This window comes from Liolophura sinensis, chromosome 11 (assembly GCF_032854445.1).
Source record: "Liolophura sinensis isolate JHLJ2023 chromosome 11, CUHK_Ljap_v2, whole genome shotgun sequence".
NCBI lineage: Eukaryota > Metazoa > Mollusca > Polyplacophora > Chitonida > Chitonidae > Liolophura > Liolophura sinensis.
In genome coordinates, this window is record NC_088305.1 from 1,571,010 (window position 1) to 1,595,955 (window position 24,946).

Here is a 24,946-nt window from a genome sequence, read left to right on the forward strand (position 1 = left end):
CAAGGTCCCTAGGAATTCTTCTCAGAGTGACCACAAGGTCCCTAGGAATTCTTCTCAGGGTAACCACAAGGCCCCTTGGAATTCTTCCCTGAGTGACCACAAGGCCCCTTGGAATTCTTCCCAGAGTGACCACAAGGTCCCTAGGAATTCTTCCCAGAGTGACCACAAGGTCCCTAGGAATTCATCCCAGAGTAACCACAAGGTCCCTAGGAATTCTTCTCAGAGTGACCACAAGGTCCCTAGGAATTCTTCCCAGAGTGACCACAAGGTCCCTAGGAATTCTCCCCAGAGTGATCACAGGGTATCTAGGAATTCTTCCCAGAGTGACCATAGGGTTCCTAGGAATTCTTTCCAGAGTGACCACAAGGTCCCTCAGAATTCTCCCCAGTGACCACAAGGTCCCTCAGAATTCTCCCCAGTGACCACAAGGTCCCTCAGAATTCTTCCCAGGGCGACCACAAGGTTCCATTGAATAACAGTGGACACACGCCTCCTGTGAATTTCCCCACAGTGGTCATAATCCATGAGATTTTCCCCATAAAGAGCACAAATCCCCTGGAATTTCCCTTGAGTAGACATTCTACATGTATTTCTCTTCAGTGGGCCACACATTTTAAAAGAATTTCCCTTGAATGGCCACACACTATAAAAGAATTTCCCTTGAGTGGCCACACATTTTAAAAGAATTTCCCTTTAGTGGCCACACATTCTACAAGAATTTCCCCAGAATGGACCCCAATCAGACAAAATTCCCCAGAGTGGACACAAGGTCACTGGGAATTTTCCAGGTGGTTACAGAATGAATAGTGTCTAGGAATTTTCTCAAGACTGAGCACAAGGTGCATGGAAACATCAACAGAATGGTCAACCAATACATGTGATTTCTCCAGGAAAGACAACAAATTTTCCTAGAGATGACACGAAGTCCCTAGGAATTTCCCCAGAGTGGTCACAATCTATGAGAATTTCTCCAGAATCCCCGGGAGTGGAGACAAAGCCCATGTGAATTTCCCCTGAGTGGCCACAAGCTCTAAGAATTCCCTAGTCCCTCTAGTCACAGATTGGTTTCTACACTCCGCACTAATACATAACAGTACTCTCTTGGACTAATACATGACATATATCATTTAACATTTCACAATAATAATACTTAATCAGCTACTTCTAGAAGTACAGTCTTTAAAATTCACATACATGTTGGTATCTTACTGAACAGTACAATTCATAACAATCCCATATTATATATACAAGAATTATAGTACAACAAAACAAGAAATACAATCAGGACACAATCAAGGTCACACATCCCCTGTTTCGTAAATGGATCAACCAGTAGGTCTGGGACCCTGATTTCACTGACTGATAAGGGTCAGTGGAACGGACCACTTCATTATCAGGGGTGAACTTAATTTCAGTTTTGTTATTAAAATACACAATTAACCAGTGTTAGCATGTGTTTTGGTCAGGTGTAGGATAAGGGTTATTGTACACAGGTTATAATGATTAAGGGTTGGAGGGTGGGGTCGGGGAACTCTTTTAGGACTGCATAGCTGGGGCACCAGGGGCAGGAGGCTCGCTTATTGTTAACTGGGCATATCCTATTAAACATTTGTCATCTGGGGCGTCATTCGGTTGGCAACCAGAGTTCTGAAAAAGACAGACACAAGCATGAAAATGCATTTCAACTCTCAACGTGGCTGAATGTTCTCACTTGCACAGCCCCTAGATCAAACACACCACACCTAGTCACTAGCAGACATTTAACACTCCACTAGTACCATTCAGAGGCAAGCCACAGTCTGTCTAGAGGCAAACCACAGTCTGTCTAGAGGCAAATCACTGGTTGGCTAGAGGCAAACCACAGGTTGTCTAGAGGCAAACCACAGGTCGGCTAGAGGCAAGCCTCTGGTTATCTAGAGGCAAACCACTGGTTGTCTAGGGGCAAACCACAGTGTCTCTAGAGGCAAACCACAGTCTGTCTAGAGGCAAACCACTGGTTGGCAAGAGGCAAACCACAGGCTGTCTAGAGGCAACCACTGGTTGTCTAGAAGCAAACCACTGGTTGTTTAGAGGCAAACCACAGGCCAGCTAGAGGCAAGCTGGTTATCTAGAGGCAAACCACTGGTTGTCTAGAGGCAAACCACAGTCTCTCTAGAGGCAAACTACTGGTTGTCTAGAGGAAAAACACTGGCTGGCTAGAGGCAAACCACAGGCTGGCTAGAGGCAAATCACTGGCCGGCTAAAGACAAACCACAGGCCGGCTAGAGGCAAACCACTTCCTGGTTAGAGGCAAACCACTGGCTGGCTAGTGACAAACCACTGGCCAGCTAGAGGCAAACCACAGGCTGACAACAGGCAAACCACAGGCTGCCTAGAGGCAAACCACAGGTCGGCAACAGGCAAACCACTCGCCGGCTACAGGCAAACCACTGGCTGGCTACAGGGAAACCACTGGCTGGCTAGATGTAAACCACTGGCTGGCTAGAGGTAAACCGCTTGCTGGCTACAGAAATTCTCCTAGAAAACATTTCAATCAAAACTGCATTGCAGAATTTATTTATTCTGATTTATCTGGTTGGAGTGTTCTCAAGAATATTTCACTAATACGAGAGGAAGCCCTCATTATGGAGGGAGGAATCCAGGCTACACCCAACAGGTTGCTGGCAGAGTCACCGTCCCACATATGGCCGGAGAAGAAGGCAGCAAGAGCTGGACTTGAACTCAAAGCGACTACAGCACTGTAGGATACAAGTAAACATCTACATGTATATATTAGGTGTTTTCATGGCAGCCAATGAAACTTTTCAAAAATGATGCTTAGAAGCTGATAAAATGAAAACGATAAGGAATTTGGCAACAACTGTTGTACTCATTCACACAAAATCTAATTAGTCTTTACACTGTATAGCTCATAACAACAAATCACACTGTACCAAATTATCTGACCTATTGACTGATCACAGTTTTCACTAATATTCAAGATTATTTAAGGTTACTTCAAAATTTCAGAACACAAAAGCCTTACATTCAACTTGGATTGGATTTGAATCCAGGTTCCTCTAATCCAGTAGATAATGATCTAACCCAAACATAGAAATGATATGACCACTCAACCACAGCCCCTACAAATCCTTCACACACATACTTCACAAGAAAATACCATACAATTCAGTTTATATTATGTGTACAATGCAAAAGTAAACCCATTGACATTAATAATGTGATATCTATTGAGACAGAAGGGAGTCACAAGTCGTTGGTCATTGCCAGTACATGTTATCTATTGAGATAGCCAGGAGTCACAAGTCGCTGGTCATTGCCAGCAGATGTTATCTATTGAGACAGCCAGGAGTCACAAGTCGCTGGTCATTGCCAGTACATGTTATCTACTGAGACAGCCAGGAGTTACAAGTCGTTGGTCATTGCCAGTACATGTTATCTATTGAGACAGAAGGGAGTCACAAGTCACTGGTCATTGTCAGTACAGAAGTTACAAGTCATTGGTCACTGTCAGTACAGGAGTCACAAGTCATTGGTCCCTGTCAGTACAGGAGTCACAAGTCATTGGTCATTGTCAGAACAGGAATCACAAGTCGTTGGTCATGGTCAGTACAAAAGTCACAAGTCGTTGGTCATTGTCAGTACAGGAGTCACAAGTCGTTGGTCATTGTCAGTACATGAGTCACAAGTTGTTGGTCATTGTCAGTACAGAAGTCACAAGTGGTTGGTATTTGTCAGTACAGGAGTCACAAGTCGTTGGTCCCTGTCAGTACAGGAGTCACAAGTTGTTGGTCATGGTCAGTACAGGAATCACAAGTTGTTGGTCATTGTCAGTACAGGAGTCACAAGTCGTTGGTCACTGTCAGTACAGGAGTCACAAGTTATTGGTCATCTTCAGTACAGGAGTCACAAGTCATTGGTCACTAGCAGTACAGGAGTCACAAGTCACTGGTCATTGTCAGTACAGGAGTCAGAAGTCATTGGTCATTGTCAGTACAAGAGTCAGAAGTCGTTGGTCATTGTCAGTACATGAGTCGCAAGTTGTTGGTCATTGTCAGTACAGGAGTCAGAAGTCATTGGTCATTTTCAGTACAGGAGTCACAAGTCGTTGGTCATTGTCAGTGCATGAGTCGCAAGTCGATGGTCATTGTCAGTACAGGAGTCACAAGCATGTTAATAATGTATGTGACTGAGGTGTAAATATCAATAACTCACCAAACCAAACACTAGACTTTTGTTTTCTGGATAGCTATCCAATATTTTTTGTAAATTGGCAGCCACTGAAAAGAAAAACATTTCGTTCATACAATGAAAATATAAAGCTTAAAAGTGAGCATAAAATCAGTGATTTTGATTTACATTTCTTTTAAAACATGTATTAAAAATAAAAAAAAAATTGACAGATTTCTGAAAAGTCTGAATAACAACTACCTTCATTACCTTCCCATACGATTATCATTTGTGCATTATTATAGTGTTTATTTGCACCTCCTATTTGTACTCTGCCATATTCCATTCAAACAGGTTTTAACAGCGGACTTCAGAAAATTTCACTTCTACGACGGCAGTCAGTGTTATGGTTGGAGGAAATTCAGGCTGCCTGGATTCTTGAGTACGGCGTAAAACACCAATCAAATAAATAAATAAATCAGACTGCCTGGAGTAAACCACTGACCTTCACCTTTACTAGTCACCTGACAAATTTCCTATTTTAAAGCCACAGCCCAACCCATAGGATTGCGAAGACCAGACTCTTGATAAAGGATTTAAAAATCTACGGTTGCTGGATGGTTTACGCTGTAGAACATCATGATCCAGGTAACTGCAGAATTGTCAGAAATCACAAGCCCAGGTAGATGAGTTAAAACACAGCCTGACTGGACGCCCCCAAACTGCTTTCAGATGTTCCAAGATGCTACTGAGTTACAAGGTCAGTCTACGACTAGCTTTAAGACATTATGGTTTAGGACATTTTAACACACTACTGAACAGCCAGATTCTGAATATCAAGTACATAATTCCCTCTCCTGGCTGTGTATATCTAAATGTATCCCTCGGCCATAAAAACAGATATTACAGAGGCATGGCATTTTGAGGGGGTTGGGGGTGTATGGCTCATATTCTACAGGGGCACATTTGACTTACCCACAATCATATCCTTGCCGTCCACCAATCCTGCCTCCACCAGCTCGCGAGACACACTGTCTGACGTGTCTGTAACACAAGACATTTCACAGTTGACCCATAGATTTAATTGCTTATGTTATACTGGTCGAACGTATTAGTTTATGCCATACTTTTATGCCATACTCAAGAATATTTCACTTATACGACGGCGACCAGCATTATGATGGGCGAAACCCGGCAGAGTATTACGTAACCCACACCACCAGACATCCACCTCCAAAGGTATTAAGTAACCCACACCACCTGACATCCGCACCCAAAGGCATTAAGTAACCTACACCACTCGGCATCCACACCCAAAGGTGTTAAGTAACCCACACCACCGGACATCCACACCCAAAGGTGTTAAGTAACCCACACCACCCGACATCCACACCCAAAGGTGTTAAGTAACCTGCACCACCGGACATCCACCTCCAAAGGTGTTAAACAGCCCACACCACCCGACATCAACACCCAAAGGTGTTAAGTAACCCACACCACCTGACATCCACACCCAAAGGTGTTAAGTAACCCACACCACCGGACATACACACCCAAAGGTGTTAAGTAACCCACACCACCCGACATCCACACCCAAAGGTGTTAAGTAACCTGCACCACCGGACATCCACCTCCAAAGGTGTTAAACAGCCCACACCACCCGACATCAACACCCAAAGGTGTTAAGTAACCCACACCACCTGACATCCACACCCAAAAGTGTTAAGTTACCCACACCACCGGACATTCACCTCCAAAGGTATTAAGTAACCCACATCACCTGACATCCACCTCCAAAGGTATTAAGTAACCCACACCACCTGACATCCACACCCAAAGGTGTTAAGTAACCCATACCACCGGACATCCACACCCAAAGGTGTTAAGTAACCCGCACCACCGGACATTCACACCCAAAGGTGTTAAGTAACCCACACCACCTGACATCCACACCCAAAGGTGTTAAGTAACCCACACCACCTGACATCCACCACCAAAGTTATTAAGTAACCCACACCACCTGACATCCACACCCAAAGGTGTTAAGCAGCCCACAACACCCGACATCCACACCCAAAGGTGTTAAGTAACCCGCACCACCGGACATCCACACCCAAAGGTGTTAAGTAACCCACACCACCGGACATCCACACCCAAAGGTGTTAAGTTACCCACACCACCGGACATCCACCTCCAAAGGTATTGAGTAACCCGCACCACCTCCAAAGGTATTAAGCAGCCCACACCACTGGACATCCACACCCAAAGGTGTTAAGTAACCCACACCACCGGACATCCACACCCAAAGGTGTTAAGTTACCCACACCACCGGACATCCACCTCCAAAGGTGTTGAACAGCCCACACCACCGGACATCCAACTCCAAAGGTATTAAGTAACCTGCACCACCGGACATCCACCTCCAAAGGTATTAAGTAACCCACACCACCGGACATCCACACCCAAAGGTGTTAAGTAACCCATACCACCTGACATCCACACCCAAAGGTGTTAAGCAGCCCACACCACCTGACATCCACACCCAAAGGTGTTAAGTAGCCCGCACCACCGGACATCCACCTCCAAAGGTGTTAAGTTACCCACACCACCAGACATCCACACCCAAAGGTATTAAGTAACCCACACCACCCGACATCCACACCCAAAGGTATTAAGTAACCCACACCACCTGACATCCACACCCAAAGGTGTTAAGCAGCCCACACCACCCGACATCCACACCCAAAGGTGTTAAGTAACCTGCACCACCGGATATCCACATCCAAAGGTGTTAAGTAACCCACACCACCGGACATCCACCTCCAAAGGTATTAAGCAACCCACACCACCCAACATCCACACCCAAAGGTGTTAAGTAACCCGCACCACCCGACATCCACCTCCAAAGGTATTAAGCAACCCACACCACCCGACATCCACACCCAAAGGTATTAAGTAACCCACACCACCTGACATCCACACCCAAAGGTGTTAAGTAACCCGCACCACCCGACATCCACCTCAAAAGGTATTAAGTAAACCACACCACCCGACATCCACACCCAAAGGTATTAAGTAACCCACACCACCTGACATCCACACCCAAAGGTGTTAAGCAGCCCACACCACCCGACATCCACACCTAAAGGTGTTAAGTAACCTCCACCACCGGACATCCACACCCAAAGGTGTTAAGTAACCCACACCACCGGACATCCACCTCCAAAGGTATTAAGTAACCCACACCACCCGACATCCACACCCAAAGGTATTAAGTAACCCACACCACCTGACATCCACACCCAAAGGTGTTAAGCAGCCCACACCACCCGACATCCACACCCAAAGGTGTTCAGTAACCTGCACCACCGGACATCCAAACCCAAAGGTGTTAAGCAGCCCACACCACCCGACATCCACACCCAAAGGTGTTAAGTAACCCACACCACCCGACATCCACACCCAAAGGTATTAAGTAACCCACACCACCTGACATCCACACCTAAAGGTGTTAAGTAACCCGCACCACCCGACATCCACCTCCAAGGGCATTAAGTAACCCACACCACCCGACATCCACACCCAAAGGTATTAAGTAACCCACACCACCTGACATCCACACCCAAAGGTGTTAAGCAGCCCACACCACCCGACATCCACACCCAAAGGTGTTAAGTAACCTGCACCACCGGACATCCACACCCAAAGGTGTTAAGCAGCCCACACCACCCGACATCCACACCCAAAGGTATTAAGTAACCCACACCACCCGACATCCACACCCAAAGGTGTTAAGTAACCCACATCACCTGACATCCACACCCAAAGGTGTTAAACAGCCCACACCACCGGACATCCACCTCCAAAGGTATTAAGCAGCCCACACCACCCGACATCCACACCCAAAGGTGTTAAGTAACCCACACCACCCGACATCCACACCCAAAGGTGTTAAGTAACCCACACCACCGGACATCCACCTCCAAAGGTATTAAGCAACCCACACCACCCGACATCCACACCCAAAGGTGTTAAGAAACCCACACCACCGGACATCCACACTCAAAGGTGTTAAGCAGCCCACACCACCCGACATCCACACCCAAAGGTGTTAAGTAACCTGCACCACCGGACATCCACACCCAAAGGTGTTAAGCAACCCACACCACCCGACATCCACACCCAAAGGTGTTAAGCAGCCCACACCACCCGACATCCACACCTTAAGGTGTTAATTAACCCACACCACCGGACATCCACCTCCAAAGGTATTAAGTAACCCACACCACCTGACATCCACCTCCAAAGGTATTAAGTAACCCACACCACCCGACATCCACACCACCTGACATCCACACCCAAAGGTGTTAAGCAGCCCACACCACCCGACATCCACACCCAAAGGTGTCAAGTAACCTGCACCACCGGACATCCACACCCAAAGGTGTTAAGCAACCCACACCACCCGACATCCACACCCAAAGGTGTTAAGCAGCCCACACCACCCGACATCCACACCTAAAGGTGTTAAGTAACCCACACCACCAGACATCCACACCTAAAGGTGTTAAGTAACCCGCACCACCGGACATCCACACCCAAAGGTATTAAGTAGCCCACAACACCTGACATCCATACCCAAAGGTATTAAGTAACCCACACCACCTGACATCCACACCCAGCCCCACCCCCACCCCAACCAACACCTGAAACTAGGAACCAACGCATAATGTGCCCTAGGGTAAAGTCAGAGAATTCTGAACATTCAGTGATCTTCAGACAGATTATGAATAAGGTCATCGGGAAAATCTTATGAATATAAGCTATAGTTCTCGGCTGAAGTCCTGTCGTATTTAAGTCAAATATTCTTTAGTATGTGTAAAACACAAATCATATAAATCAACAAGAAGACAGACCCTGTCCAAATGTGTGCACCCTGTCCAAATGTGTGCACCCTGTCCAAATGTGTGCCTTAGACTTGAAGTATTCCCAGACAGGTGATAGGAGAACCCAGCAAATATTGTCTGCTTAAATTTGTTGTTGTGTAAAATAAAGACCAGTTTAATGTAATTGTATACAGATGTATATAAAAGTAATCTTAACAAAAAACTAAAAATGTTCAAAACTGTTTGAAAGCTCAAAAAGACCTGCTGTCACATGGTGGAAAACCAACAAACCACTTACCTTGCCCAGGTGTGAAGTCAAATTTTATATCGTTTAATTCCTTTTTCTCATTTCTGAAAAAGAATGCAGAAAATGAAGAAGGGGACAAGGGATACATATTTTCTGCGAAAACCCATTAAGCAACTGCCCTTGACTCTCTGTCTCTACCCCATCCCACACCCCACCTATTAAAACATGACCAATTGTGAAACATTCTTAAATACTAAGACAATATCACAATCACGCACACCTTGTACTTGAATCATACAGCGAACAGTAAACCAACATGAAAGCAATATCCAGTGACAGTCGTGTACGTTTTGGATAAGACTGAGTACTGATTGGCATAAGAAAAACTGTTTCATAAAGACCTTCCTTCTCCGAGCTATGTCATTCAAGCCACTGCCAGATTTGCAAAGCGAGGTAGCTCTTTTGAAACATTTTATATTTGAACATGTTTTATTTTTATAATAAAAACACATTTTTACCTGTTGTTTATAGTTCATAGTGTATATGTTTGTATACTGTTTAAAAGCTATTTAAAAAGCTTTATTTCAAAAGCTATTAAAAATGCTTTGATTATATTCTTTGCCATTCACAGATATTTGTTGTCTGAAGTGATATGTTTTCATCCTACAGCAACTGTCAAAGAGTTCCTGCAGTAAAATATTGGATAAAAATAATAAAAAATAAATATTGGATTTACTCCTTCCTCCTTTTTTGGTTAGGGTGAAGACTGACCGGTTAAAGTGTAACAAAGTAGACTGTCACATTACCTTAATCGTAAAACCAGATTTATGGAAGAGTCCTTTTTGGTTAGGGTGAAGGCTGACTGGTTAAAGTGTAACAAAGTAGACAGTCAAATTACCTTAATCGTAAAACCAGATTTATGGAAGAGACATTGACTTCTTCTTGGGAGCCCTGGGAAATGAAAATGAAGAAACTTTAATACACTGACATGGAGAATACAAAGACAGAAAAACACAGCATAAAGTATTTATTTATTTATTTATTTATTTATTGGATGAGAGATAAATGCCATACTGAGGAACATTTCACTTATGTCATGGTTTTCCAGTTTACCGCTGGATGATGGACAAAAGCTGTGGCTACCTTATAACTCAGCTAAATTTGATTTTAGTTCCAGATTTAGGCGAAGTTAACAATTTTTGATTGTAAATTACGGCTATCATAGCTTGCAATCATTTCACACAAAAAGGTGTGGCTTTTAAGTTAGGATTACTACTGGGATGTTACCGACTCAGAGTCATCTCAGGCTTATGATCCCTTTGAACTACATGTGTATGGTATCAGTATCAGCAGAGTGATTAGCAGTGAAAGGTTTATGGGTAGAGAAAAACACAGTGGTGCCCAGGGGCAAACACCACACGTACATACCCGAGGTGCTGCTTCCTGACAAATCAAACACGACCGATTCAAATCACATCATTGAATGTCTCCTCATCTTTACAGAGAAAAAATTTGGTGGTACAGCTACGGCTAGGATGCTGTCACCATGGTAACCTACCTCTTTCTGAGGTTGAGGCTGAGCCGCTGGTTTGTCTGCGGGGGTGGGCTCTTCAGGAACAGAGGGTACACTTGGCTCTTGAGCTGTGCCTGTCGAGGGTTGGGAGAGCTGACTGGATAAGCTCCCTTGATCACCTTGTCCACCAGAGGGAGCTTCAGACTGGCCCTTTTGCCCTTCAAAGTCTGGAAACTGCTAACACACCAGAAGAAATCAATAACCATATTATGCAGTCACCTATTTGTACATGTAATGTAAAATATTTGAACAAACTAACTTATTTATTTATTTCTTTATTTATCTGACTGGAATTTCATGACATGTTCAAGAATATTTTAGTTGGTGGCAGACCTTCCCACGTACAACTGGAGAGCAAGCCAGCATGAGCTGGTTTTGAACTCCCAGCAACAACATTGGTCAGAGGCCCCTGGGTCAAATGCTTTTATTCTACGTGTACAATAGTCTTAAGATAGATCATATTTCATAATAATGAATGTCAGTGATGTGGACCAAGTCTTTCAACTATCAATTTAACCTTTGGGAGAATTTCTTGAGAAATTGACTTGTTTCCTCATAAGCCTATAACAGACTACTGTAGCTACTTTAGCATTGGTACACAGCAAACCCGGTATGAAGTGAAGACTCACAGGACAAGCTTTCGCTGTCGCTGGTTTAACCAGAGATGTATGAAACCCAAATATAATTTATTCAGTGAAATTAGAATTCAAATAACTAAATTAATAAATACATAAAAGTAGCTTTGTAAGCTTCACTTGTTTGTTTTCTTTCACTTTAAATCTGGTACATACGTGATATTACATGGAGAAACAGAATATTCCAATCTTCATGTTATATGTGCATACAGAAAATCTGATTTCTTACTTACCGCTGGGGAATTTCTGACACGAGGTGACTGTTAAAATGAAGAAAAAAACAAAAAAAACAAGGAGAAATCATGAGAAATAATGTTCAGGAGAAGATTATCAACAATGTAATGATACGCCTGGATACCTTGTGACAGCTAATACATTGTGTACATACATATCACATACATAAAACACAAAGTTGCTACAACATTAAAAATCAAGTCATACCCTAGAGTTGAGTACATGTAGACCTGCACAGATTCACTAGCCTAAGACAACTTAGCTTTACTGAACATTTCTATTACATTATAGGGTTAGCATTTTAAAGTAAAGCAGGTAGGGCTTGGTGCTACTGGTGTGAAGACATTTCTGTGTTGGGGGTACTGGAGTTAGAATTACCATAAATCCTCAACAAATTCAACAAGTAAAGGGTTAATTTCAACGCATTTTGAAAACATGATTCATAAGATTTTCAACACTTAATATACGTTGTCCCGGTACATGTATGGGGCACATATGAACTTTATACACATTACATAATAACCTGTCCGGGTAGATCAAGTAACACATTTCTTATGTTCGAATCTGTCAGTGGTCAAATTTGGTGAGGACTTAGGGGAGGTCAACCACACTGTGCATGTCTACTGCGGGTAAATTTTACTGAGGGTATTAGAAATGAAAATGACAAAACTATTTCAATTGGACTGACTGATTAATCGCTGTCTAAATACTGTGTTTACACATTTGTTCACTGTGGTCAGGATTATGGGTGGAGGAAACCAGAGAGCCCAAATAATAATGATAATCTGGCTTAGTTCAAAACAACTATCAGGTTTGATTTTGAAATAAACTGAAATATCGACCTATATTGGCATCATTATTCAGATTTACACTCCATGAATGACTATAAATCATGAATATGATCAAGTACAAGTTATACATGTATCCATATGTTATACAACATCCAGTGTTATTTCTCAGTCCAATATTCGTCACTTATTTAGATCAGGGTGAGTGACTAAACATACAATATGACTGTATACATATGACCTGTATACATATGACTGTATACATATGACCTGTATACATGACTGTAGACATATGACTGTAGACATATGACTGTATACATATGACTGTATACATATGGCTGTATACATATGCTATACAAGCTTTGTATAATTTCTCATTCCAATATTAGTCAGTGGAGCAAGCCAGACCAACAATTAATGTTACCATATCATGACTCATTACAACACTGATGAACTCATTGTATTGCTGGTCAAATGGTAGTTGAGAAAAATGATGAAAGATTAACAATGAAAAACTGTTACATATGTACATTTTGTAGTGTTAAATTCTTTCTCCGAGCAACGTTAAACAGTGAGACTTTGGGAATGACAGAATAATTATTCATTAATCCATGAATGTTATCATTTACCTGTAGATGTTAGATGTTATAACATTTACCTGCAGATGTTAGATGTTATAACATTTACCTGTAGATGTTAGATGTTATAACATTTACCTGCAGATGTTAGATGTTACAACATTTACCTGCAGATGTAAGATGTTATAACATTTACCTGCAGATGTAAGATGTTATAACATTTACCTGCAGATGTTAGATGTTATAACATTTACCTGCAGATGTTAGATGTTATAACATTTACCTGCAGATGTTAGATGTTACAACATTTACCTGCAGATGTTAGATGTTACAACATTTACCTGCAGATGTTAGATGTTACAACATTTACCTGCAGATGTTAGATGTTACAACATTTACCTGCAGATGTTAGATGTTACAACATTTACCTACAGATGTTAGATGTTATAACATTTACCTGTAGATGTTAGATGTTATAACATTTACCTGTAGATGTTAGATGTTACAACATTTACCTGCAGATGTAAGATGTTATAACATTTACCTGCAGATGTAAGATGTTACAACATTTACCTGCAGATGTTAGATGTTATAACATTTACCTGTAGATGTTATAACATTTACCTGCAGATGTTAGATGTTACAACATTTACCTGCAGATGTTAGATGTTACAACATTTACCTGTAGATGTTAGATGTTACAACATTTACCTGTAGATGTTAGATGTTATAACATTTACCTGTAGATGTTAGATGTTATAACATTTACCTGCAGATGTTAGATGTTACAACATTTACCTGCAGATGTTAGATGTTACAACATTTACCTGTAGATGTTAGATGTTATAACATTTACCTGTAGATGTTAGATGTTATAACATTTACCTGTAGATGTTAGATGTTATAACATTTACCTGTAGATGTTAGATGTTACAACATTTACCTGCAGATGTAAGATGTTATAACATTTACCTGCAGATGTAAGATGTTATAACATTTACCTGCAGATGTTAGATGTTACAACATTTACCTGCAGATGTTAGATGTTATAACATTTACCTGTAGATGTTAGATGTTATAACATTTACCTGCAGATGTAAGATGTTATAACATTTACCTGCAGATGTTAGATGTTACAACATTTACCTGCAGATGTTAGATGTTATAACAAGCCAGCATGAGCTGGACTTGAACTCACAGAGACCGCATTGGTGAGAGACTCCTGGGTCATTATGCTGCGCTAGCGCTTTAACCGACTGAGCCAGGGAGGCCCCAACACTCTAAATAACTTTATAATGAATATTACCAGGTTCACGTGAGAAGTAGTGCTAAACGATGCCTTCCAGGCTTTACAACTGTCAGACTGACATTGGAACACTAAACGCTGCTGTGTTGTGAAGGTGCGCCTCACTAAATCATCTGCATGCCAGTGGGAGGCTAAGTTATGAGTTACCTGCTGGGAGGAACTGGCCCATAAGGATACAAATTGGTCACTGTGGATGGAAACTCAGAGGGCGCCAACAAATTTAATAAAATATGTACTAATATTTAATATTTTGGGGTTTATTTCAATGAAAGTTTTGTAGTCTTTGTCCTTCCCCCCAGGGACTGGTGAGTCTCACACAGCGGGGAGATTCCATGGTGCGGATGGACAGCGGTGTCATCAGAATCTTCACAGTTATTCCAGGGCTAGAAATTGGGTTGCTTTTGGAAATCCATTTTCACTTAACGTAAAACTTGACATATGAAACTTAATCCTAATGTTACAGTTAAATAGTGTTGTGGGGCTATGATGACGACCATGTTTTCAAACATCACATTTTTTGATGCTCAGTATGTAAATGTCTAGGATTCACAAGTGTAAGCTGAAATCCCTATTCATGTTCTTCTTTACACTAACGACAAAACCTTTAATACTGTAATTCTTCAACCTTTTCACATGTTTGTAAGGTGTTTATCTGAGCATATTTTGAAGGCATTATTCTGTATAGACTGACAAAATTATATCTTTTGTAGAGCCCTGAAATTGTCCAACCCAACCAATGTAGTTTTGTCTCCAAAATCAAATTAAAAACCTGCATAAATTGCACTGAAAGTTGCTCTTTCATATGCGAAACGGTTAAGGAATTACGACACTGGCTATCCTTGTCCTGACATCCCATGAAAACAACATGTATCTCAAAAACTACATTCACGTGCTCTTCAAGGTTTAATTATCAGAGCACCCATTACTTCAAGTTGGCAATAATACACTACAATAATATACTACAAAAAACATTTATTAAATACGCTATACATGTACACCTTGAGGAGAAATTGACCATTGTACACCATACAAAAGCTGTCGGCACACATGTACAAATACACATACTGAGAATTCTGCAATTTGCAGCAGTACTCTAATTATATGCAACAAAATACAATCAACCATACACTGTACTCTGTACTCGCCACAATCAAAGTGGCAAGTCTAACTGAAGAGCAAAGGCTTTAGCAGTATTACGTCCGTTATTTATTAATCTGATTGTTGCTTAATGCCATACTGAAGAATTTTTCACTTCCATGTGACATAAAAGCAGTCAGTTTAAAGGGAGGAGGAAATCACCATGCTGGAGGTAAACCACCGACCTTTGGCAAGTTACTGCTGAACTTTCCCATGTACCACACTCAGAAGTGTACATGATATAGGTGGAAGACAAGTGGTAAACAGCCCAGTAAGCACTATCACCCACTTCTTGTCACCAAGGGCCCACAAACAGTGTTACCACAGGTTAACAAAGATATATACATTTACACATATAGACATTTCAACTATGCCCTGAAGAAAGATTGACAATTCTAACGATAGCAAAATAGAATGCCTACATCTTGACACAAAATCTTTGAACATATAAAACACACAAGTACATGCAGCAAAGCTGAGCTGCATGAAATCAATGCTGCAAAAATTACAGGTACATCTAAATGTACACCCTGCACGGAGGCAGGGTGAAAAGTCTTAAAGAGGAGCCAATCAGAAAGGCTCGTAACCGAATATTAGTGGGACAACTGAGCATCACCCTCACACACACATGTACGAGCAAGGCAGATATGATATGGCATGGATGAGGTTGTGAGATGACCAGTGAAGTCTTTAGTCAGGTTAGCAGGCAGTGGTTTATGTAGAATTACGAATCATGGTGCACAGGTTAGCGGCAAAAACAATATATGCAACAACGAACGACAAAAAGCGACAAAGACGGAAATGCACATAGACACATAGAAGGGGGATGTCCTTACGACTGGCGATGACAAATCTAACTGGGTGCGATCAACTCTCCGAGCCTGTTGGATCAAAAACAACGCAACATTGAAATTATGAGGACTGCCAATCTTGGGCGCTCTGCATTTTTTTTTAAAAGCTAAGAGGCGAGCTGAGATGGCTGAGGATATGGGGGTCCTTGTTCCTCAAAATGCTGACTGATGTTCTTGTATATCACAACTCAAGATAAGAGGCAAAAAAAAATACTGCTTACATGAGATTTCAGAATTTCAGGCGCTTTAAATGCTGATGACACCAGAGCAGTCACTTCCTACTCCCAGCTGACTGACGATAAACCCTACATGTTTTGTGGATTTTATTTAAATATCTTGGGGATAATCTGAATGGACTGATATCTGTCTCACACTTCTGAGGCACGTGTTGGAAAGCCATTACCACGATTCCAATGCTGTCTAACTCTCCCGAGGGCTACTTCAGTTCCAAGAGAAATTGTGCAAAACTCTTAAAATTATATGTTCCCTTATGGAACATAATAACACCAAGGTTCAAAAGCATTTAATAAAGATATATAATACGTTGAAGACTGCCACTGTCTACATACATGTAAGTACCTGACAAGTCCTAAAAGCAAAATTTTAACTGTTTTCATAGATTTGAATGATGCATGTTCATAATATTCCTTATAAATGCAATGTTAAATCAGGCATATCTAAGTTGAGAAAGGAAAATTTTGCTGGAATGATCTCTAACGTGTTTGAAAACGCAGCGTTGTTTCTGCTTATGCTTTCGGTCAACGAGCAATGTACTTCCTGCTTGACGTCAAACCAAGCAAACTTGGAAATGACTGGAAAAAGTTGGTATTTGTTTCTGTATGAGCCTGTAAGTCCCAAATGTTTCGAGACCCCTGGTGTGGCTCTTGTAAGGATACAGGAAAGGCTTACACAGGTTTATATTTCTCCATGCTGAGCATACGATGTGGCCTTCCAGATGAAAGTATAAAAAACCTTATCAGCTTTGTTCATTCTCTTTCCACTTTTTATAGTACTTTTCATAAATCTTTTAAAATGCCAAGAATTATTTTTAAAAAAATCCCCCCTCCTTGGATGTAATGTTCTGTGCCTAGAGATTGACAAAGACTGATTTTGAGTGCGTCCATATGTGATGAGGACACTGTCGTATCAGGGAAATATTCTTAGGTATGTAAAACACCAATAAAATAAATAAATAAATAAATAAATATGTGATGAGTCTTTCTTTCACAACTTGTAGCATTTGAGAAAAACAAGTATTGGAAGAGTATTTCCCCCTGTCCATCAGATGTCGCCACTTATGTCATACTCTATTGGATGCAGAACCCTATTGCAAGTTCTGTTTTTCGTGGGGGACGAAAGTAATTTTGTGTATTTTAGGGTGTAAAGTCTTTTTTTCACAGCCAGCCTGCCATTTTTGGTGTACAGGTGCATGCTTGGTATCAAAATGATGAAAACTGTCTAACCTTTGGGCAGGCATGAGTTTTAATGAAGAAAGTTTGAAATTCTGGGCGAGAGGACACAAGGAGATAGGTGGTGATGAGGCCGCGAATGACGTCCCCTTGGCACTGCTAGGCACCCCTCCCAGCTGCCAGCATAGAAAGGTGCAGATTTTAACGGTCAACCTACATGTTTGTCAAGATTTTTATGGCTTCATCTCACAGGCTGGGCCAGGTATGTACCAAAGGTTACTGGCCACGGGGTGTTTGGGACTGAGCTACAGGGCTAAACGTTAACATTGTCGCTCATGGAAAATTAATGGGGGTCTGAGGCCTACTAATTTCACTCTCAATGTGGCCACCATGACCTTTTGTTTTTCTAGTTTCAAATGCTCCATTAATGATACTATAGTAAGTCTTCAATAAAGAGTGGAGATAATATGCCTACCAATAATCTGCTAATGTGACCCCCCCCCCCCTCCCCCACCAAACAAAAAACCCTTTTTATTTGTTTATGACATTAAAAGTCTTACCTGAAGAAAAAAAAGTCAAGTACAAGGACAAAAAAAAACAATATCAGACTTCAATAAAATGGCATTTTTAAAGAGTTAAGTTGAGCTATATACTTATTCTTAACTTATCCTTCAGAAGAGCCTCATTATTTCAATGTTAAATGACAGATTAAGGAAGAAGAGACCTTCCCATATTCTGAACTGGTAAACCAACTCCAAACACATGCATCAGTTGGATGAATGTAAGAGAAAAAAAACCATCTCAAATCCCAGGCTTTAAAAGAAAGCCAATGCAATCACAGCAACATCTTGAGTAAAACAAGCTAATCTACCATTATAAGACAAACTGTCAACGTCACACATATGCAGAAACTCAATGCCCAAAACTGAGATCTCCAATACTTGTGCACACAATCTACATGTGCACACATCCCTGTGTGCACACAATCCTTATGTGCACACCAATGTATATGTGCTAACAAAATCTTTTTGTGCAGAATAAACCCTTAGTGCACACACAAAATCTCTATCTGCACCCAAAAATTTTGAAGTGTACACAAAATCTCCAATCATTAAAAGGCAATCATTAAAACGTGTTCCCTGGGTGTAACATGATATACTCTCCATGAAAGGTCACCAAAATTTTTCTGGCATTTGGTATAGTTTTTTTTTTTTGTTTGCATTTCTCTATCAAAGTTAATTATTTTAAAATTTCTATCTTCCATAAGTGCAATAGATATTGCACATAAGTAGCTGATGGTAGTTATGTTTTATGTAAAGTTACAAGTCCATGAATTTACTAACTTACACGTATGTCTATGTCTAATAACTTGAGGATTGGCACAGCACACTACAGGGGTCAGTGTGCCAGGGTCAGTGTGTCAGTGTGCACACATACTGGAGATCACAGTCGCTCTCAGCCTAGTTCATCACAAAGGTCAGTCTGTTAAACAATGACCCCTGACCCATGACCTACTTACCCGCTCTGACGTCGCTGCTCTCTTTCCCTCCTCAGAGTTCTCATCCAGTTCATCGTCTGACCATTCCCACCCACCGTCCTCGGTCTTGTGTAACCTCCCACTCGACCCAGGGACACGCTTCACCTGTGGCAAGGGGCAACCTTTAATAGCAATGCTGGTAATGCGCATTATATTTATTGTTTGACGTCTGATGATGTAAAAATGAACTTTCTCAGGTGCACAACGGCCCTAAAATAACTTCAATAACATTTTCTGATGAGAAATAAATCAAAGTTAACAAAAACCCATATGTGGCCTCAAAGGTGGATTTATCAGTCAGATGCAAGCCATATGTGCCACTTAAAAATGGTAAATTTCAGGTGAAATACAGTATTTGTTTGATTTAATGTTATTTAACTCTATACTCGAGTATGTTGCACTTATATATGTATGTTTATTTGGCTGACTTGGGGCAATCTTCATAACAGGCAATGCTGCTACCGTAATCAAACTTTTACATATCCCAACTTGTTTTAACAGTTTGGAGAAACTTTACAAATAACATACTATCTTTACCATTATTTAATTTATTTTTTTATGTAGATGATTGAAATTTTACAGTGTACTCAAAAATAGATCACTTATACACCCATCTGCAGGTTGCTGGCAGACCTTTCCAGGAAACCATTCGTTAGAGGGTTGTTACCTTCTGAGGTTTGACAGGAGGACCTTCTGTTAACAGCGTCTTTTGTAAATATGCCCGGTCCTGAAAAAAACACAAAAACAAGAAAAGAATAAAAACACAATAAAAAAAAAATTGAAAATGACATGGAGGAGGACTTCATTAACACATCTTTTTTCCACTAGTGATTTGCCAGCAGATATAATGCAGTAAATCCCCAGCCCAGTTATCAAGATAGGATAGATGTGTTTATTGTAGCAAATCCCCAGTCCAGTTAAAAAGACAGGTGAGATGTGTTCATTGTAGCAAATCCCAAGTCCAGTTATAAAGATAGGAGATGTGTTTATTGTAGCAAATCCCCATCCCAGTTATAGACAGGTGAGATGTGTTTATTATAGCAAATCCCCAGTCCAGTTATAAAGATAGGAGACGTGTTTATTGTAGCAGAGCCCCATCCCAGTTATAAAGACAGGTGAGATGTGTTTATTATAGCAAATCCCCAGTCCAGTTATAAAGATAGGAGAGATGTGTTTATTGTAGCAAATCCCCATCCCAGTTATAAAGACAGGTGAGATGTGTTTATTGTAGCAAATCCCCAGCCCAGTTATAAAGATAGGAGAGATGTGTTTATTGTAGCAAATCCCCAGTCCAGTTATAAAGATAGGAGACGTGTTTATTGTAGCAAATCCCCATCTCAGTTATAAAGCCAGGAGAGATGTGTTTATTGTAGCAAATCCCAAGCCCAATTATAAAGACAGGAGAGATGTGTTTATTGTAGCAAATCCCCATCTCAGTTATAAAGACAGGTGAGATGTGTTTATTGTAGCAAATCCCCAGTCCAGTTATAAAGATAGGAGACGTGTTTATTGTAGCAAATCCCCATCCCAGTTATACAGACAGGTGAGATGTGTTTATTGTAGCAAATCCCCAGTCCAGTTATAAAGATAGGAGACGTGTTTATTGTAGCAAATCCCCATCCCAGTTATACAGACAGGTGAGATGTGTTTATTGTAGCAAATCCCCAGCCCAGTTATAAAGACAGGAGAGATGTGTTTATTGTAGCAAATCCCCATCTCAGTTATAAAGATAGGAGACGTGTTTATTGTAGCAAATCCCCATCTCAGTTATAAAGACAGGAGAGATGTGTTTATTATAGCAAATCCCCAGTCCAGTTATAAAGATAGGAGATGTGTTTATTGTAGCAAATCCCCATCTCAGTTATAAAGACAGGTGAGATGTGTTTATTGTAGCAAATCCCCAGCCCAGTTATAAAGACAGGAGAGATGTGTTTATTGTAGCAAATCCCCATCTCAGTTATAAAGCCAGGAGAGATGTGTTTATTGTAGCAAATCCCAAGCCCAATTATAAAGACAGGAGAGATGTGTTTATTGTAGTAAATCCCCAACCCATTTATAAAGATAGGAGAGTTGTGTTTATTGTAGCAAATCCCCAGTCCAGTTATACAGATAGGATAGATGTGTTTATTGTAGCAAATCCCTAGCCCAGTAATAAAGATAGGAGTGATGTGTTTATTGTAGCAAATCCCTAGCCCAGTAATAAAGATAGGAGTGATGTGTTTATTGTAGCAAATCCCTACCCCAGTAATAAAGACAGGAGAGATGTGTTCATTTACTTGTTTATAGTGGCATAATGTTGAAGGAAGGTGACATAATGATGAAGGAAAGTGGCATAATGTTGGAGAAAAGTGGCAAATGTTGGAGGAAAGTGGTATAATGAGGAGAAAAGTGGCATAATGTTGGAGCAAAGTGGCATAATGTTGGAGCAAAGTGGTATAATGTTGGAGGAAAGTGGTATAATGTTGGAGCAAAGTGGCATAATGTTGGAGAAAAGTGGCATAATGAGGGAGAAAAGTGGCATATGTTGGAGGAAAGTGGCATAATGTTGGGGGAAGAGATAATGTTGGGGGAAGAGATAATGTTGGAGGAAAGTGGTATAATGTTGGAGGAAAGTGGTATAATGTTGGAAGAAAGTGGCATAATGTTGGAGAAAAGTGGCATAATGAGGGAGAAAAGTGGCATATGTTGGAGGAAAGTGGCATAATGTTGGGGGAAAGTGACATAATGTTGGAGGAAAGTGGTATAATCAGTGAGTGAGTGCTTGGGGTTTAACGTCGCACTCAACAATTTTTCAGTCATATGACGACGAAGGAATCCTTAGGGTGCATGCACGTGTAATGTGCCTCCTTGTTGCAGGACAGATTTCCACCGCTCTTTTATTTAGTGCTGCTTCACTGAGACGACTTACCGAAGGCAAGTAAGCCGCCCCGCCTGAGCCATTATACTGATACGGGTCCCGAAGCGGACGCTCTACCAACTGTGCTATCCGGGCCGGTATATAATGTTCGAAGAAAGTGACATAATGTTGGGGGAAAGTGACATAATATTGGAGGAAAGTGGTATAATGTTGGAAGAAAGTGACAATGTGGGAGGAAAGTGGCATAATGTTGGAGCAAAGTGGTATAATGTTGGAAGAAAGTGACATAATGTTGGAGGAAAGTGGCATAATTTTGGAGGAAAGTGGTATAATGTTGGTGGAAAGTGGTATAATGTTGGGGGAAGTGACATAATGTTGGGGAAAAGTGACATAATGTTGGAGAAAAGTGGCATAATGTTGGAGGAAAGTGACATAATGTTGGAGAAAAGTGGCATAATGTTGAAAGAAAGTGACATAATGTTGGTGGAAAGTGGCATAATGTTGGTGGAAAGTGACATAATGTTGGTGGAAAGTGACATAATGTTGAAAGAAAGTGACATAATGTTGGAGAAAAGTGGCATAATGTTGGTGGAAAGTGATATATTGTAAAACAACACAAACTACCACAAGACTGCTTAGCCGTGAGAGCATAAACAACTGGACTCACAAAACTCACTTTTGCTTTTTTGATGAAGTCTGTTTTCAGTAACTGTTTCGCTGTTGGCCTGAAAGTGACACATGACGATTAAAAAACCAAAACAATTTAAATTATCGAACTGTTAAATATGGTCAAAAACAAATGGTTAAAAAAAATGAGCCAGCACTTTAAAGGAAAAGATCTCTGAAGCTCGAAGTATTCATCACTACATAGACCACTTAAAACTATGCAGGACTATATTTTTATAGATTTCTGTGAAAGGAGTTAAAGGCGTTCAAACATTTTAATTCCACAGTGGGCTTTATGGACCATACTGTCAGAGTTCAGGAGCTCTGACGCCACAGGAAGTTTTTCCAACTCTGATCACAGCACTGAATGTTTGAATAACTCTTTTTACCCATAAGTAAACAATTACTGAAATAATGTTCCCAAAAATACCTTCCTTTTGGTGAATCTGAGGAAAAACAGGTGATGTGACGTCAGAGTTCCTAGATACCGTCAGTACAGCTCATAAAGCCCACCATAGTGTTCAAATACATGAATGCCATTTAACACTCTTAAAAATATCGGAAAACTAAATGAAAGCATTTCGATGCATAGTTTTCAATTGTCTGTATGATGACCCTTACTTCATATTTTAGCTTCTTTTTACTTTAACAACCTGAGAGAGGTCTCACGGTTTTAGGGAAGATGTTGCACTGTTCTATATAAATGTACGAGTACACATTAAAAGATGAATGAAAGAATACAATGAATAATAAATATCATGGTAAATGACAAAATTTTGCTTCAAACATTCCATTTTTTTAAGGTAAATAAATGTCATGAAATACCCTTTTGGTGAAAAGACTTACATTTTCCCAGTAGGATAACACCTTCCAAACAAACCTCAAAACACCTTTCTAAGACCACTAGAACTCTCAGAATTACGCTAAATGTACAACTTAATCATGGGCAAAATTTTAGCTAATTAACTGTAATTATTGCAGAAAGATAATGACTGTTCCACTACTGTGGGACTAAAGTTCTAGGCATATAGAATGTTTTATGCAAAACAAACGAAAAGAAAAAGAACAGGAAAGCATCTGTAGGGAACTCCTAAGTCAGGTTAACAACTACACATGACGGAATTATGGTGAATGCCCCAGTTTGAAACACTCATCTATTTATTTATTTCATTGTTAGTTTAACATGTACAGTATGTACATGTACAGAATTATTGATTTCCATCATGGCTGTCAGGCTTTCCGTAGATGAAACTGAGAAGAGACACAGAGGAGGCTGACCCTTCTCAACTGACACCTGACAAATCTCTAGACTCCAGACTCCAGTTCACCCAGTGACAGCTGCATTTCATTTATTTATCTACTTGCTTGATTGGCGTTTTATGTTATACTCAAGAATATTTCATTTATACAACGGCAGCCAGCATTATGATGGGAGAAAACAGGGCAGAGCCTGGGGGAAACCCACGACCATCTGCAGGTTGCTGACACACCGACCACCTCAGCCACGGAGGATCCCAGCTGGATTTGAGACAACTTCACTAGTCAAGGTAAGTCCCTTATGAGGGATGCATGCATCATACAGGGATTATGGCTTTGCTTGCTAAGCAACCAAAGTGTCATGTGACCAACCTTTTCTCGGGTTCCTTCATGAGACACATGGCTATCATCTTTCTGAACACTTTACTGTATGCCTTATACTGGTCTTTATCATCAGCCCCAGTGTCTAAGGTTGGGGGATCATTCTGTAGAGTCAGCATCAAAACCTGTGAACAGAGGGTCAGGTATGGAGTCAGTTTCTAGGGTTGGGGGATCATTCTGTAGAGTCAGCATCAAAACCTGTGAACAGAGGGTCAGGTATGGAGTCAATGTCTAGGGTTGGGGGATCATTCTGTAGAGTCAGCATCAAAACCTGTGAACAGAGGGTCAGGTATGGAGTCAGTGTCTGGGGTTGGGGGATCATTCTGTAGAGTCAGCATCAAAACCTGTGAACAGAGGGTCAGGTATGGAGTCAGTGTCTAGGGTTGGGGGATCATTGTGTAGAGCCAGCATCAAAACCTGTGAACAGAGGGTCA

The 24,946-nt window shown here is 41.0% G+C and overlaps 1 protein-coding gene across 4 annotated transcripts in view; it reads right to left on the minus strand.

The window, feature by feature from the left end:
- Nucleotides 1-65: 65 nt before the first annotated feature.
- LOC135478331 (serine/threonine-protein kinase OSR1-like) overlaps nucleotides 66-24,946 on the minus strand; it is a 32,044-nt gene continuing 7,163 nt past the window's right edge. Inside the window, exons 7-18 of one of the 4 annotated variants that reach the window (XM_064758609.1) lie at nucleotides 24,504-24,637; nucleotides 22,885-22,933; nucleotides 20,019-20,078; nucleotides 19,334-19,456; nucleotides 16,391-16,435; nucleotides 11,745-11,771; nucleotides 10,862-11,050; nucleotides 10,202-10,254; nucleotides 9,355-9,407; nucleotides 5,146-5,214; nucleotides 4,216-4,280; nucleotides 66-1,647 (exon numbers count right to left, since the gene is read on the minus strand). In XM_064758609.1, the coding sequence (XP_064614679.1) occupies nucleotides 1,537-1,647; nucleotides 4,216-4,280; nucleotides 5,146-5,214; nucleotides 9,355-9,407; nucleotides 10,202-10,254; nucleotides 10,862-11,050; nucleotides 11,745-11,771; nucleotides 16,391-16,435; nucleotides 19,334-19,456; nucleotides 20,019-20,078; nucleotides 22,885-22,933; nucleotides 24,504-24,637 (978 nt within the window). In that variant the 3' untranslated portion in view covers nucleotides 66-1,536. Of the gene's footprint in view, nucleotides 1,648-4,215; nucleotides 4,281-5,145; nucleotides 5,215-9,354; nucleotides 9,408-10,201; nucleotides 10,255-10,861; nucleotides 11,054-11,744; nucleotides 11,772-16,390; nucleotides 16,436-19,333; nucleotides 19,457-20,018; nucleotides 20,079-22,884; nucleotides 22,934-24,503; nucleotides 24,638-24,946 lie in introns of all 4 variants that reach the window. The other 3 variants (XM_064758608.1, XM_064758611.1, XM_064758610.1) reach the window with 3 other exon arrangements.